The 16,282-nt window shown below is 38.8% G+C and overlaps 1 protein-coding gene across 3 annotated transcripts in view; it reads right to left on the minus strand.

The window, feature by feature from the left end:
- Nucleotides 1-11,191: 11,191 nt before the first annotated feature.
- Nucleotides 11,192-16,282, minus strand: part of plod2 (procollagen-lysine, 2-oxoglutarate 5-dioxygenase 2) — a 51,272-nt gene continuing 46,181 nt past the window's right edge. For all 3 annotated transcript variants that reach the window (XM_083546043.1, XM_083546042.1, XM_083546044.1), the window contains 3 exons: nt 14,861-15,007; nt 14,380-14,505; nt 11,192-12,172 (listed from right to left, as the gene is read on the minus strand). In XM_083546043.1, the coding sequence (XP_083402169.1) occupies nt 12,017-12,172; nt 14,380-14,505; nt 14,861-15,007 (429 nt within the window). In that variant the 3' untranslated portion in view covers nt 11,192-12,016. The remainder of the gene's footprint in view (nt 12,173-14,379; nt 14,506-14,860; nt 15,008-16,282) is intronic.

Genomic DNA, 16,282 nt, shown 5'->3' on the forward strand with positions numbered 1-16,282 from the left:
GGGAATGTGCAGAACAGCTAGCAGATATCTTCACTGACATCTTCAACCTCTCTCTGAGCAGCGCAGTTGTTTCTACGTGCCTCAAGACAACGACCATCATCCAAGGTTCAAACAAGTCTACCGTCTCCTGCTTCAATGACTATTGTCCCGTCGCACTCACACACGTCAGAATGAAGTGCTTTGAGAGGCTGGTCTTGAGGCACACCAAGACCCAGCTACCACCCTCATTGGACCCATGCGGTTTGCATATTGTCCAAACCATTCCATAGACAAATTGTCAACCACCTGGACAATAAGGACACATACGTACAAATGCTGGTAATAGAATTCAATTCTTCATTCAACACAATCATCCCTCAGCATCTGTTAGAGAAGCTGAGCATACTGGGCCTGAACCCTCCTTCACTGTACAGAGAGGAGGTGCAATAGTTACCAGCCTGGTGTAGAGCCAACAACCTGTCTCTGAATGCTGACATAACAAAAGAGATGGTTGTTGACTTTATGAGAGCAAAGAATGGCAATTCTCCACTGATCATTGTTGGATCCTCTGTGGAGATTGTCAAGAGCACCCCATTCCTTGGTGTTTAATTTGGTCATGGTGTCTCAACACCAGCTTCATCACCAAGAAAGCCCAGTTACACCCCTACTTCCTGAGAAGTCTGAGAAAAGCCCATTTCCCTTCCCCATCCTGACCATGTTCTACAGAGGGACGATCTGCAGATGCAAAGCCAACAGCATTGTGGGTGACCCAACACACATACTCTTCACTCTCCTACCATCAGGAAAGAGGTTCAGAAACATTTAGGCCTCACATCCAGACTGTGCAACAGTTTTTTCCTCTAAGCCATCAGGCTCCTCAACAAACAGAACTGAACTGTACAAAACTTACACACTCAATCAACTGTGTTTGACTGAACTGTTACAACCTGAACTCAACACACAATCACTACTCATTTCACTTCACTTCGTACACATCCATGTCTTCAGCCCACTCATTAATCATAATCACTGTTTACATGCAGTTTTACCCCTCTTGATTATTGCCATTGGACTTCTGATGGGAAGGTCATGAGTTTAAATCACAGCACCACCAAGCTGCAACTACTGGGCCCTTGAGCAAGGCCCTTAACCCTCCATTGTTCACTCTGTCAGTAAGAAGTAAAAGTCTCTCTGGACAATGGCTTCTGCCAAATGTCATAAATGTAAATGTAAATAAGGTTGTCCCTAAATTACGGTGGTTTGACTTACGATTTTCCATTTCACAATGATGATTTTGAGGCATATGACAAAATTATATAAATCTTTCAAATCTCTTGGGACAGGCAAAAGTTGTGGCGTATGTGTGGTAAGTACTCATTAATAAAATCATTAACGATCCAGCTCAAAATATATAATTACTTTAGATTAGCTAGCGTGTTATATTTAGGTCAATTACTTTTTAATTAAAAATAAATAAGCCACTGGGTAGCACACCAGAGCTTTTACTTACCCAGTAGGTTAACTAAATTATTCAAAGTATTATTTATCCCCCGGTGTATAGACACTGGGCGTATATGTGTGGGTACATTGTACGTGACCTAGTATGACTTCTTGTCAGAACTGTATGTGTTGACACACGGATAAACAGCTTTATTCAAAAGTATATGTGTGTATGATGTGTTACTGTGAGTGCTGCTCTGTACTGAAAACTGTAAACTGCTGGGAGGCCCGGTCATCGGTGTGGTCATGGCCGCAAAGTGTCACACAGCGAGTGATGATTATCCGATACAACATGCAGTTAGACACACTTCCGCTCTCCAAACCAGTGGAATTTATTTTCTTCGCCAGTGTGGCTTTAACTTAAAGACTCATGGCATATAAAGGACTATGTTGGTGCAGCCAAAGGGCAGATTTTAGGCTTTGCTAACACTCACAGTTTGCAGTCTATCATCAGATTCTGGGTCATGGAATGTCTTTTTTATCTAGGAAAGAGAAAGAAATGTAAATCGATCCAGGTTTGGTCTGATTTCCAATTTGAGTGAATCCTTTGGCCTTTTGTAACATTTGGTTGAAGTCCATTCCTTTGCTAAAGTTTGCTGTAGCATGCTTTTTAAGGGTAACCCCTATGAGATTCTATGTACAGAACAAAAGGCATTTCTATAGCAAAAAAGGTTAAATGTGGAAAACATTGAGGAAGCTTAAATTAATCCCATGTTTTTCTCAAGAATATTACTTAAGTGTTCATATTATTTATGTAGTTCCTGTTTTTTTTTCTATTCTATCTAGTTTTGTTTTTGTTTAAAACTGGTCAAGGTTTCACATGAATTTGGTTACTTATGTCTAAAAACCCTGTCCTCTGCAGACCACCACCAAGTATGTCTTAGCCAGTGTTAAACTTGAAGAAGGAAGTAATGTGACAAGTGCAACCAATCACACTATTTTAGGTCATGCCCCAGGCCTAAAGTGCTTTCACATATGGTGCGGTTTCTTTCAGTGGGCCAGAGTTCGGTTTCTATGACTACACCCAAATTCAGAGACTGCTTTCTCCAGATTTGTTCTTTTTTTTTCTATAGGTTTTAAAAAAATAAAAAAAAAATAATAAAACAAAGTACATAAATTTACATAAAAGTACATAAATAATTTTATATTATATATATAATTATAATATAATTATTTATGTACTTATTTTTATTGTCTTTATTTATTATCTTTTTTTCATATTCTCTAATTTTTATCCATTTGTGGACTATTTTACATGATTTACTATCTATCTATCTATCTATCTATCTATCTATCTATCTATCTATCTATCTATCTATCTATCTATCTATCTATCTATCTATCTATACACTGTATATATATATATATATATATATATATATATATATATATATATATATATATATATATATATATATATATATATGAGAGAGAGTGAGAGAGACAGAGAGAGAGAGAGAGAGAGAGAGAGAAAGAGAGAGAGTTATACAGTATATGAGATCCCTTTCAAGAACTCGAGCTGCGCCGAAACACTTTGGGAATCGGAATGCCCCCGAGTGTTCACGCTCTGAAATAACATTTGTAATCAGTCAAAAATTGGACGCTGGCCATCACTGGTGGGGTGACATCATTGCCAGAAAGTATAAAACACATATCAAGTGAAGGCAGCGGTAGCTTCTGTTTGTTTAAACGAAGCGCTTTGTGTGTATGTGTTGAATTGTCTGTCAATTGTTAGTCAGAAAAGAAAAAGAAAAAAAAAAATAACTCACCTGCTGGACCAAGCAGGTGAGTTTTTTTTTTTTTTTTTTTTCCTTTTCTGACTAACAATTGACAGACAATTAAGAGCGCAGAGCTAGCTTCGTCTGAGGAAGAATCATAATAATAATAATAATGAAGATAATAAACAGTAAGTTTTTTCGGGGTTGTGACCTGCCCATAGCCCAGCTACATAACTTGGCCGGCTCATGAGCGAAAGTCCCTTTGTCCAGTAAGCTGGACGAGCGCCCTCTGACACCGGGACGCAACCTCCATGTTGGGATCTCCTGTTCTTTCCAGACCTGCATACTGAGGTCAAAGCCCCTTCAGCCCCTTTAACGCTGTATTCACATGTCATGGGGCGGAAAGTACACGGGTTTCGAGCAATGCTACGGGTTGATCTATCTCTTGTGAGCTATCTCTCTCCCGGGATCACCTCCTCCCTCAAGACCCCGACATTACCCATGAAAACACTGCATAATACATCGGCGCTCGTGAGTAAGGCTTACGCCTTGGCAGGTCAAGCTGCTGCATCCATGTACACCATGGCAGTCCTATAAGGTGCCCCCGTCGGCCAGTTCCCTAGCTCCGCCAGACGGTGGACCTGACCCTTAGAGCCACTAAGGAGACCACTAGGGCGGTCCATTGTCATCTCGACAACGAGGCATGTCTGGCTCACTCTCTCTAAAATTTCCGACAGGGATAGGGCCGTGCTGCTGGATGCCCCACTCACTCTTTCAGGAGTAAAAAACAGGCAGCGGTGTTCCAGCAGTACCTCTCAGGCCTCTCATGGGGCTGCTCGGCGGGCGCAGCCTCAACCCCAACCCACCATCTACCATAAGGGATCCTGTGCGCCACTTTGACCAGAAGCCCCATGAAATGTCAGATCTGAGGACTGTCATCTTCAACAAGAGGGCTATGGCAAAAACATAGGACATTCTGGGGATCCGGCCATGATGGGGCGCGTTGCACCACAGTATCCGGTGCCCGCCCTGCCCCGGCCCTCTCAGGGACCTGGTCCATTAACCCTGCCACCCTCGGCCACCCCTAAAGCCATCTTAGGGCACTGCCCTGGCTCTAGGCACACTGGGGGTCAGTCTCGAGAGATTGATACTCCTAGGGCACTTACTGGCAGCTTGAAAAGCTTTTTCAGATGTGTTTTGGTGGGTCCTGAACACTGTAAAGCGAGGCTACTTGATTCAGTTCGGGTCTCCTCCGCCCCGTCTTCACAGGATTTTTTCCACCCTGGTAGGAAGCCAGCAGGCTCTGGTTATACAAAAGGAAGTAAACACTCTCCTGAGGAAGGAAGCCAACGAGGTGGTCTCTCTTTCAGAATGAGAGTCTGGGTTCTACAGCCAGTACGTTAAAGTTTGCAATAAGGACAGAGGGTTGCGTCCTATCTTAGATCAACGTCAGCTGAACCGCTCTCTCTCATGCTTCAAATCAGATCCGAGGCCTGGTTTGTCACGGTAGATCTAAAGGATGCATACTTTCATGTCCTACCTTCTCACACGGAGTTCCTGAGGTTAGCTTCCAGGGCCGAAGCTTACCAATACCGGGTTCTTCTGTTTTGCCTTGCCCATTCACCCTGTACCTTCACAAAATGTGTTTTATATTTTCTGGTCATGACGTCACCACGTCGGTGACACCCAGCCTTTTTTTTTGGACTGATTATGCAGATTATTTCAGCGTGAACATTTGGGCGCGTTCCCAAAGCGTTTCGACACAGCGTCTCATTCCCTCGGGGAACTAGGGTTACATACGTAACCTAGAGACGTTCTCTCACGTACAAGTTTACTTTAAAAGCTTCTTTTGCACAAGAATCTTACCACAGTACACATTCTACACCAATGGTTTACATTTTCTGTTTCATTTTACTCAGGTCTAGCACAGTCCTTACTTTCATATCTGTGTAAGATTTATACACTGTGCGGTGTTGGGTTTGTTGGATCAAGGAATTTGAGATGCTCAATGGAAAACAATCTCATATATCCTATATACAGTATATCCAGTGTATTCCAGATGTTTATACAAGAAATAGGTGTGAAATCATTCTCTCTGATTTGATCAAATCATCATGGAGGTGTAACTTGCAAAGGTGAATCAAATACCTCTTCAGTGCCTTGTGGGACGTGAGAGGAGATTTTTCTCATCCTGGTGTTTCTGCACTTTTTTTTTCTCCCCTGAAAAAGCTGCGTGACTGGATGCACATCGTCTGCAAATTTCCACGTCTGTGTGTGGGAGGAGGTGAAATGGGGAATGAGAGGAGGGAGGGCTCGGAGTCAGGAGAGGGCACACAGCACCAGGCTGGAGAATAACGTGTCTTTGTGGACAAGAGAACCACAAACACACACACTAGGCCTCTGAAAGGTGACATTGATGCCATGCAGCAGCACAGGAAACCTGCCAAGCTAATAAGCTAACAGCCCCCAGAACACCAGTACAGTCTTATGGAGTTAGGAGGAAAATGAGGAAAATCTTTAATCTTGTCTGTGATCAACGTGTGTGTGTGTGTGTGTGTGTGTGTGTGTGTGTGTGTGTGTGTGTGTGTGTGTGTGTGTGTGTGTGTGTGTGTGTGTGTGCGTGTGTGGGTAAGATAGCAAATTCTGCCATAAATTATATATACACACGCTGCAACCTAGAAGGCAACCAATTAGTTATATTTTTTCATTTTATTTTACGAGATACAGTTATATAAAAAATTACACATATTGCATGTTTTTTTCCTACAGCTATAGCAAATGTACATAGGTCACACATGCTGTAGCATATATAAGTCACTATAAGAATTTTATGTTAATTAGTTAATGTATGCTCATAGATGTTTTACCTGTACATACTGGTACTGTCGATCCTTCACTCTGTCACAATTCCTTTCAAATGCTATGCGGTACAGCTGTTTCATGCTCATGTGGTGTCTCTTCAACACCCTGTTGATAGTTGAGATGCTAACAGACTGTATGTTTTTAAAGGCATTATTGTCTTCTACAACAGCTTTGCGTATTTCCCTTAGCCTAATGGCATTGTTTGCTCGGACCATGGTGAAAAGGGGTCCTTTGCTGTATCCTCCGACCCGCCAGAATTTCATCTGAAATGTGTCTGTTTCTGGCCTCTTCTCCCTCTTCCTCTATTTTGCCTCCCTCCCTTCCAGCATGCATCCTTATTCTTATTCTTTCGACAATGTTAGTTTCCTAGTTGTTCATCCATTTTCAACAATTATAAATCTGTGTTTTGCTGTTTTTTTTCTCCACAAGATTCAGCCTTGACCTATTTTAGAGAACTAGTTGATTATTGGTTTATCTGAAAGTGAACATGCCCCTTCATTAGTGACATTCAAGTTTTATCTGCGCAATTTATTAATTCAAGACACATTGACAAAAAAAAACGTTTAATAGAACTGTGAAGAAGAAGAGCTTGACCAATTTTGACAACTGGTTTAATCATTTTGCATTCCATGACTTATGCAATGAACTGATTGTTTTGGGGGTTAAGACTATTTAGGTGAAACTAGTATATTTTGATCAACATGTACATAAAAAACTGATAATGATACAGCAAACTTGTACACAATGGATTAAATGATGTACCAAAGCATTCACAATTTGATCAAAGCAACAAGAAATGTTCTTATGATGAGCACAAATGATGAAATGATGTGAAGGTTGAACAAGTAGTTTTGAGAATTTCATTTCTGATCTGAGAAACGCTCCAAAGCGACTGAGAAAAACTGTAAGAGGAAAAATGCTTTTTAATTATATTCTCTCCCAACAGAGATTTAAGACTCTGATGAGATGGTATTTGTAGTCTGTGACCTGATGAACCAGTGTCAGAATATGCATTTATTGATAAAGACTTCAAAGCATTTTTTACCAAATGCCATAATTGTCACCAAAGTCACCAAATGCCATAGATTTAAATGTATTTAAAATAGATTAAATGTTTCATACTTTTGACAAGCAGCAAGGCTTATGAAAACAGGGAAACTGTATATATCTAAAATAAATAAATAAATAAATAAATAAATAAATAAATAAATAAATAAATAAATAAAATAAAATATGTTATTGTCTTATATATATATATATATATATATATATATATATATATATATATATATATATATATATATATATATATATATATATATATTCTGTGTCAGTTTGTCCAAAAAACATTATAGAGATCTGGCTTTATTTGGGAGCTCAGTAATACAGGGTTAACCCTGGTTTCCTAACCTCTTACTTCCCTATTTAGAACATACACCATGTCCATATGATTTGTATGTGCTTTTTGAACATCCCATTTCCTATGTAGTCCCTATGTGCTGTTATTATAACCTTCACATTTCAAAATCTATTAGATTTTGAAAATTGTTTGTGGAGATTTGTGCCCATTCAGCTACAAGGGTGTTAGTAAAGTCAGGTACTGATGTAGGTGAGGTGAGGAGGTCTGGGGTGCAGTCAGCATTCACATACATCCCAAAGGTGTTGACTAGTGTTCAGGTCAGTGCACTATAGCAGTCGATCTTCCACCCCGACTCATGGAAAGCATATCTTCATGGAGCTCGTTTTGTGCACAGGGTTATTTCATGCTGGAACAGTTTTTGGTCTCTTTGTTCAAGTGAAGGGAAAATTTCCTTCTTCAGCATTTAAAGACACCTTATACAATCGTGAGAGTCCAGGTATTTGGGAAAGAACCAAATATGGCTAAAGTCTATTTAGTGTCAGTACATTCTAAAGAATTTAGTCATATTAAGTTACTTCTCTACCTACAATAAACATGTAAGTGCTATGAAAATGAAATAAACCACAGCAATCACTGCATGTTATTCTGCTCAAACCATAATTGCAATGTTTGATAAATGATGTAATAAATTACACATTCGTTTAAATGGTTCATTGCTTTAAAATAAATGTTCCGGAGCACACAAGAGACAAATTTCTCAATGTTATAACAATAAAAAATGTTCATTACCTCACCAGCATCTTTTTTCATCCCGTTGTTTAAAAATGCACAGCTTGTCATTTTACTAAGAAACCAGAACGCACACACCCTATCTTCATGAAAACTTTCTTGATGAAGCATCCTGCAATCGGTTTCCTTGTTAGATCATAACCTTTCTATAGAAACAATAATGTTTTGGCAGTCAGGAACAAGTAAAGTACACCATTCCTGTACTTTATTAAAAGTACAAATTCAATGCTGAAATACTAAACTAATACTGAAATCATCTTTTAACATTTCTATTTAAGTAGAGGAACAACATTCTTGCTTTTAAATGCGCATTGTGTGTGAAAAATCATATTGATGTATGCACAGTCAATATGAATAATGGATGCAGTTTAGTGCTTTTCTCCTGTACCTCAGACCTGTAAAAGAAAAAAGTTTTATAGTTACACACACAAACAGTAAGAAAACCCTTAGCCCATATACACTTTCACCAAAACTTCAGGGTTACGCTTGCGTTCTCAACACAGCTTCTCATTTAACACTTCAAATTTTTTACTTGGACGGATGACATTATTTTTTAAAATGTAGTACAGTAAAAGGGAACCCAGCCATTAGGGTTGCACAAGCCAGTGCACTCTTAGTGCCGGTCCCAAGGCCGGATAAATGGGGAGGGTGCGTTAGGAAGGGCAACCAACGACCGCCACAGGTATCGTTAGCCTATAGGGTACCGGTGGAAATTGGGCTACTGTTGGCCTAAAGAGAAGAAGGAGAGGAGGAGGACGTCTACAGAGACGGCAGGGAAAGGAGAAGTGTAGAAGAGTAGAGGTTAGGGTTGGTACTTTAAATGTTGGTACTATGACTGATAAAGAGAGAGATAGCTGATATGATGGATGAGAGAATGGTGGATATGTTGTGTGTTCAGGAGACCAAGTGGAAAGGGAGAAAGGCCAGAAACATTGGAGATGGGTTTAAACTGTTCTATCAAGGTGTGGATGGAAAGAAAAATGGTGTAGGGGTGAATCTGAAGGAAGAGTATAGTAATAGTGTAGTGGAGGTAAAGAGAGTTTCTTATAGGGTATGAATGTGAAGCTGGGAGTTGAAGGGTTGATGAATGTCATCAGTGCTTATGCTCCACAAGTTGGCTGAGAGATGGAGAAGGAAAAATTCTGTAGTGAATTAGATAAAGTGGTAGATGGTGTACCTAGGAAGGAACATTTGGTGATTGGGGCAGACTTTAATGGGCATGTAGGTGAAGGAAACAGAGGAGATGAGGAGATTATGGGTAGGTGTGGTTTTAAGGAGAGGAATGTGAAAGGGCAGAAGGTGGTATATTTTGCTGAAAGGATGGAAATGGCAGTGGTGAACACTTATTTTAAGAAGAAGGATCAAAGGGTGACGTATAAGAGTGGAGGAAGGTGCACACAGGTGGACTATGTTTTATGTAGGAGATGCAACCTGAAGGAGATTGGAGACTGTAAGGTGTTGGCAGGGGACAGTGTAGCTAAACAGCATCGGATGGTGGTCTGCAGGATGGTTTTGCAGGTGAAGAAAAAGAGGAGGAGAGTGAGGACTAAAAGAAGGTGGAGGCTGGACTGCATCAAGGATCAGCTCTGAGCCCTTTCCTGTTTGCAGAGGTGATGGACAGGTTGACGGACGAGGTCAGACAGGAGTCTCTGTGGACTATGATGTTTGTGGATGATATTGTGATTTGTGGTGAGAGTAGGGAGCAGGTTGAGAAGAGCTTGGAGAGGTGGAGGTACATGCTGGAGAGAAGGAAAATAAAAGTCTGTAGGAGTAAGACAGAGTACATGTATGTAAATGAGACGGAGGGCAGTTGATTCGTGTGGTTGCAGGGAGAAGAGGTGTAGAAGGTGGAGGAGTTCAGGTACCTGGGGTCAACAGTGCAGAGTATTGGAGAGTTTGTCAGAGAATTAAAGAAAAGAGTGCAAGCAAGATGGAGTGGGTGGAGAAGAGTGGCAGGAGTGATTTGTGATAGAAGAGTATCTGCAAGAGTGAAAGGAAAAGTTTATAGGACTGTGGTGAGACCTGCGATGTTGTATTGTTTAGAGACAGTGGCATTGAGTAAAAGACTGGAGGTAGCAGAGCTAAAGATGTTGAGGTTTTCATTTGGAGTGATGAGGATGGACAGGATTAGAAATGAGTTTATTGGAGGGACAGCACATGTAGGACGTTTTGGAGACAAGGTGAGGGAGGCGAGATTGAGATGGTTTGGACATGTGCAGAGGAGGGACATGGGTTATATCGGTAGAAGAACACTGAGGATGGAGCCACCAGGAAGGAGGAAGAGGAAGGCCAAGGAGGAGGTTTATGGATGTGGTGAAGGAAGAAATGCAGGTAGATGGTGTGACAGAGGCAGATATAGAGTACAGGGGGTATGGAGATGGATGATCCGCTGTGGCACACCTAATTGGAGAAGTCGAAAGAAGAAGTAGTAGTAGAGTAAAAGGTAACATATTACACTTTATCAGTGGTCAACCAAGTACACAAACTATTTATTTAAGTTATTGTAGAGATACAGTAGGTAAAATATTACTCCAGTTAATATTAAAGTGCAAAAGATTTTGCCTTCAAATGTACAAAAGTATCCAAAGTACTATGATTTATTGTGGCTATAATGTTCCTAGTATTATTTTTGTCACAAGGCCCTTGCATAATCAACTCATTTTATGTGAAAAGACTCTAATGTTACTCTTAGCACACCAGTCTATTAATAGAATGATATGAATTAATCAAATTATGATTTATTAATGAATTATCATGAGCCCAAAACCTTCTTTTCAAGCCACCAAGTGCAAATCAAAACAAGTTCAAAACAGAGCACATGCTCTACTCTGATTGGTGGCTTGCTGTGTGTTTGACCAGACAAGTTTTTATCCTCATAAATAAAAAGGAACGACTAATGTCGCAAAATGTAGTTGAGTAAAAATTGAAATATTTTGCTTTGTAATGTAGTGAAGGTAAAGTAAATGAAAATACTTCAGTAAAGTAGAGAACACCTTCATTTATTCTTTTTTTTTTTATTTTCAAAATAAATTAAAACAGATGGACACGGCGTAGGCTCATAGTTCAGTCCAAAACAAAGCAACAACTTTCAGTGAAAGCTAAATATCTGGCATCTCCATAAACATTTGATTTCAGGAACGGAGGACGTGACAGATCTCTTTTGACTCTGGGTTTTACAGTACCACATTGTAGGCCAGTTTCAGTTGCAGGCTACGCCTAGTCCTAGTCTGAGACCAACCATTTTCAATAGTGTGTAACATCCAAGAACATAATTTAATTTACACTAAGCTCATGCTGCATCCAGGAAACGTAGCACTTCAAGTTTAATAAAATAGAATAAAAAAATAAAAAATAAAAAATAAAAAATCAAACTTCAGTTCAACCAGAATTCTTAGCAAATTCAGTTATCATTACTCTGCTTGTTGAGTTGCAAAGATAAAAAAATAGAAACCATATTTCTCTGAGTTGGACATGAACAACAGCAACAAAAAAAATAAAAAAATTATAATAACAGCACCTCATTACACCTCATATCAGCAGTTGTTTTCTCTCCTGAACAATTTCATAAGAAAGTAAAATAAAAAAAAATGAATTGATCATTTGTTAATAAAGAGGGAAAAAAAATCATGATTTCCCATTATTTCCTAAAAATTTTTTTTATATATTCTACTTACTGTAACCATGTGTGTGTGTGATTTGTGTGCATTTTATTGTGACTAAACTTTTGCACAGCAGTAAAAGACACAAACCAACAACTTCAACAAATCACACAGGCAGAAACAAAAAACCCATCCCTCAGAGAAGGAAGTTAAGGGTCGATGAAGGACACTGCGATGTAGCGCGTCCCTTTGGTGGTTGGAAGTCCTTCATGAAGATGCGTTAGTCTGCCTGGGTGCATGAAACTCCAGCCTTTTCTTGGAGACTCTATTGAGCAGTTATACCTGTGAAACCTGCAGCCTCCACCCTAAAAAAAATAGCGATCATTATAAGGATTCACATAAAATATAGCATTGATATGGAGTGAGCAGGGCGGATAACACGCAACATAGCAGCAGACAAAAATAAAAGTTAATCGTCATACATTTAATCACGTTTATGCATTTTTAATTCCACTTCAACACTAATGACCTCTTCTGAATGACTAGTGATAAGAAAACGCTCCATTTCGCTCGATAATGTTATTATTGCACCTACAGTAATTTTCCCAAATGGGAAAAAAAAAAGGTGCCAAGGGAGGCCCATTGGGACAGGTATCACGCTGCCCCATGCTCAGGGAGAAGCCGTTAAAGGAGAATTGGTAATATAGAGTTGCCAGGGTTTTATCTTTTTTTTTATTTTTTTATGCCAAATTGTAAAAAACAATTCTGCAGCCACACAATACAGATTATTCCAACAAATAAACGGAACTAAATCTAATATATAGTGCAAACAAAAGCAAACAGTAAATGCAGGCACTGTCTCCATTATGTACAGAAAAGGTACTAGTGGAAACTATTCTGGAGGGATTGAGAAGAAAACAGGAAGTAACATATATAGTTTGTAAAATTAGAAATGTGTGTGCACCATAGCGAATTTATTTCCCCATGCAAAAAAAGTTGAAAAAAGACAAGTTTGTCTCCTCTTTTTCAATGGTTAAGAGTGATAAAATCTTGATGAATGATGGTACACAGCAAAATCTCCAGATTTGAATAAACACCCCGAAATGTTTATATAGAGTCTAGTTATACACAATTGGGTTTTAAATAAACACCTGGGGGATTAAAACAGTATTTTAAATCATTTATTTGTGTCGATTTAACACTGAGTATATATATATATATATATATATATATATATATATATATATATATATATATATATATATATATATATATATATATAAAATGTCCAATTAGCAACACCTTAATCCAAATGGCTAGTGCTGAATTAATATTATGCAGTGCTTATGGATGTCCCATTAGACACAAAAGCTCAGAATATATGCCCAGAGTGTTATAAACACTCTATGCTGAAATTTCTATGTTTTTATTTACACACAAACAAACTCAAAGCATTAAATTAACACACAATTTAACACTAGGGATTTCACTGTGTATGTTTAAATCTCTCCTAACAAGCTGTTAGACTGGATGAATGTACAGTATGTTGTTGACTCTCTAATGTCTATGGACAATTATTCATTCCAGTATTGACTAGAAAGTAGCCTATTGCATAAGCGAATTGTGAATAGGGAGGTGGTAGGTTAGTGGTTAAGGCATAGAAGGCATGAGTAAGACTCTTAACCCCATGTGTGAGATAAAGGTTATTCACTCTGGATAAGGGCATCTGCCAAATATCATAAATGTACATGTAAGTTTATGTCCACCTGTTTAATTTTAATGTTTTTGTGTAAAAGCACTTATTTCTCTTTCCATTTTGGCCTCAATGAGACGGCATTTTTAGTCAATGAAAATGTAGCTTTTTGAAAACGCTCTCCAAAGTGAATAATTTTGAATTATGAAGGCTTTTAAAAACAATGGCGTATTTCTTGTCATGTGACCGTGGCTTTCCTTGACGTTGCTGCGAAGCATCAAATAGAAATAGTGACTACGTGAATAAACAGCAGGTGGAAATGACGGCATACGTTTTACTCGTGCGTAATCATAGACATAGACATAACCGTTTTCAGATGTTTCCGTGTGGATGAGCAACTTCTGGAAAACAATTGAAAATGATAGTTTGGATAAAAATAGCATTTTAAAATTTATACGGATTAGATGTTTCCTGGTGGTCTAGTGGTTAGGATGCGGCGCTCTCACCGCTGCGGCCCGGGTTCGATCCCCGGTCAGGGAACCAACCCCAGCCATTAGGGTTGCACAAGCCTTAGTACCGGTCCCAAGCCCGGATAAATGGGGAGGGTTGCGTTAAGAAGGGCATCCAGCGTAAAAAAAAAAATACGTGCCAAATCAAACGGATGGTCTGCTGTGGCGACCCCTAATGGGAGAAGCCGAAAGAAAGTTTTTTAGAGCAGACGCAACCTAAATGAGGTAAAATCGGGCAGCATGTACAGACTTTTGTACCTAGGATATTCATTAGTGTAGTCAATCTGCCTGCTGCGTACATTGTGGAAGAAGGAAAGAAACCCAAAAAAGTCTGTTAAATGTAAAAAAAAAAAGATAATAATAAAAGCACCTCGAAATCTAAGCCTTTATGGTTGAGCGCGATGTTGATGGTAAAGGTGGATGAGTCATGGTGAGGCCTCAGATAGGCCTGTCTGCCGGGAGTGTATTTCACCACAAAGTTCATAATAGCATAGCCCTGCATGAGACACAAAACAAGCACTAGTTTAAAGGAAAGCATTTCATTTAACATCTTGTCCCGTCAAAGCACACATTCCACAAAAAACAAAAAAAAAAAAACAGCTTCTCATCCAAACACCAAGAAAGAATGAGCTTCTTTGTTTGCACTCTTTTTTATTCAATGTAGTCCACATTCCTCGAGACAAACTGAGCAGAGAGCTTGAAAGGCAAATGGACAGACTGCAGAGGCGGCAGGTTAGGACGGCAAAATTGAATTTTTTTAACCTGTCTCAGGGGCATAAACATGATTTCTGTCAACATCTAACAGTATAGAATGACTCAAACAGTGCACAGTGCAACACATGCGTCATCACCTTGGTGTAATATCCATTGAAGACCTTAAGCGTGACAGGCGAGATAAACTCCCGGATAAAGTGTAGCCACTCCTTTTCGTAACCGATCTGTGTCATGTGGATGTCATCAGTAGGGACGCTTTCATATCCTCCGGAAATGCGCTTGTCCTGTGGAGTGGTAATTCAATTCAATTTAATTTAATTCAAATAATTATCATGAGTAGGAAACCTTCAGAGGAACCAGTATCAAAAGGGAACCCATCTTTATTTGAGAGACATTGTGATATTTATTCATTATAGTTTTTCATTGTTAAAGATAACATCTGTTCACTGATGGAGACTTGAGTGCAAAACTCTGTGTTATAATTATAGCCAATGTAGCAGAACTGTTTGTATTAATTGCAGTCCAAAGTCATTGGTATTTCCCATAGTAATCTACAACAATGGCTATTTATAAAAAAGGGACTGGGTTTAATGTTCTTTTGCAAGAAATGAACTGGTCATCAGTTACACTAAAATCTATATACAGTATATTATGGTTATATGAAGAAAAACACTTTATAACACAGAACTGAAACATATGCCTTATTCTCAGCATGTCAGCACATATAAATACTCGCTATATATTGTGAATTCAGGAGGCTGTTTACTGAGTAATTATTTGATTGTTTGTTATCTCTGTGCCAGACAGGAATTTTTCACTTCATACGAACACGTACTTCATTACTTTTATTGTAGTAAATAAAAACTTTCCTTTTTTGTTTTTTCATCTTTATTCTTTCCTATTTTTCCCTTTATTTCATGAGTTACTATTCTGCTAAAAAAAATGAAATAAAAGAGAATGTAAACCAGAAAAAAAAGAAAGAACAAACTTTTTAATAACAGAATTTACTGTTCGAATAGCCTCAACTCTTGTTAGTAAAGTCAGACCCTGATACACGGTAAAGAGGCCTGGGATGCAGTCAGCATTCACATTCGTCGGGAAAAGTCCCTATACTTTTGTTCATATTGCACATAGAACTAAATAATTCATTCCAATTTAAATGACTAAATGATGTGTTAGTTTAAGTACCATATACTATTTGTTGTATGTTAGTTGTTTTTGCTGCTAAATAAAAATGTAGTTGTTTGTGAATCGACAAAATGTCTTGTGTTGATGTAATTCAGACAAAGCACTCAACGGAATCTTAGTATCAGGGTCTGACCCCATCTAGAGACGCCATTTGGATTCCACTTTATGTGGTGTTTGGACCTCTTTGGAAGTTTAAAGGTTCTGGCATGGAGAAGTTGGTGTTGGATCTATGATGATCTTAAATTCAGCTATTTTATGAGTTGCTCAGTATCAGTCATAATCCCACATTCCAGTGCTCATGGTAGTTTCACTTTTGAGTCTGGTTCCTCTCAAGGTTTCTTCCTCATACATTCATATAATGTCTAATAGAG

The sequence above is a fragment of the Silurus aristotelis genome (genome assembly GCF_946808225.1).
Source record: "Silurus aristotelis genome assembly, chromosome: 1".
Lineage (NCBI taxonomy): Eukaryota > Metazoa > Chordata > Actinopteri > Siluriformes > Siluridae > Silurus > Silurus aristotelis.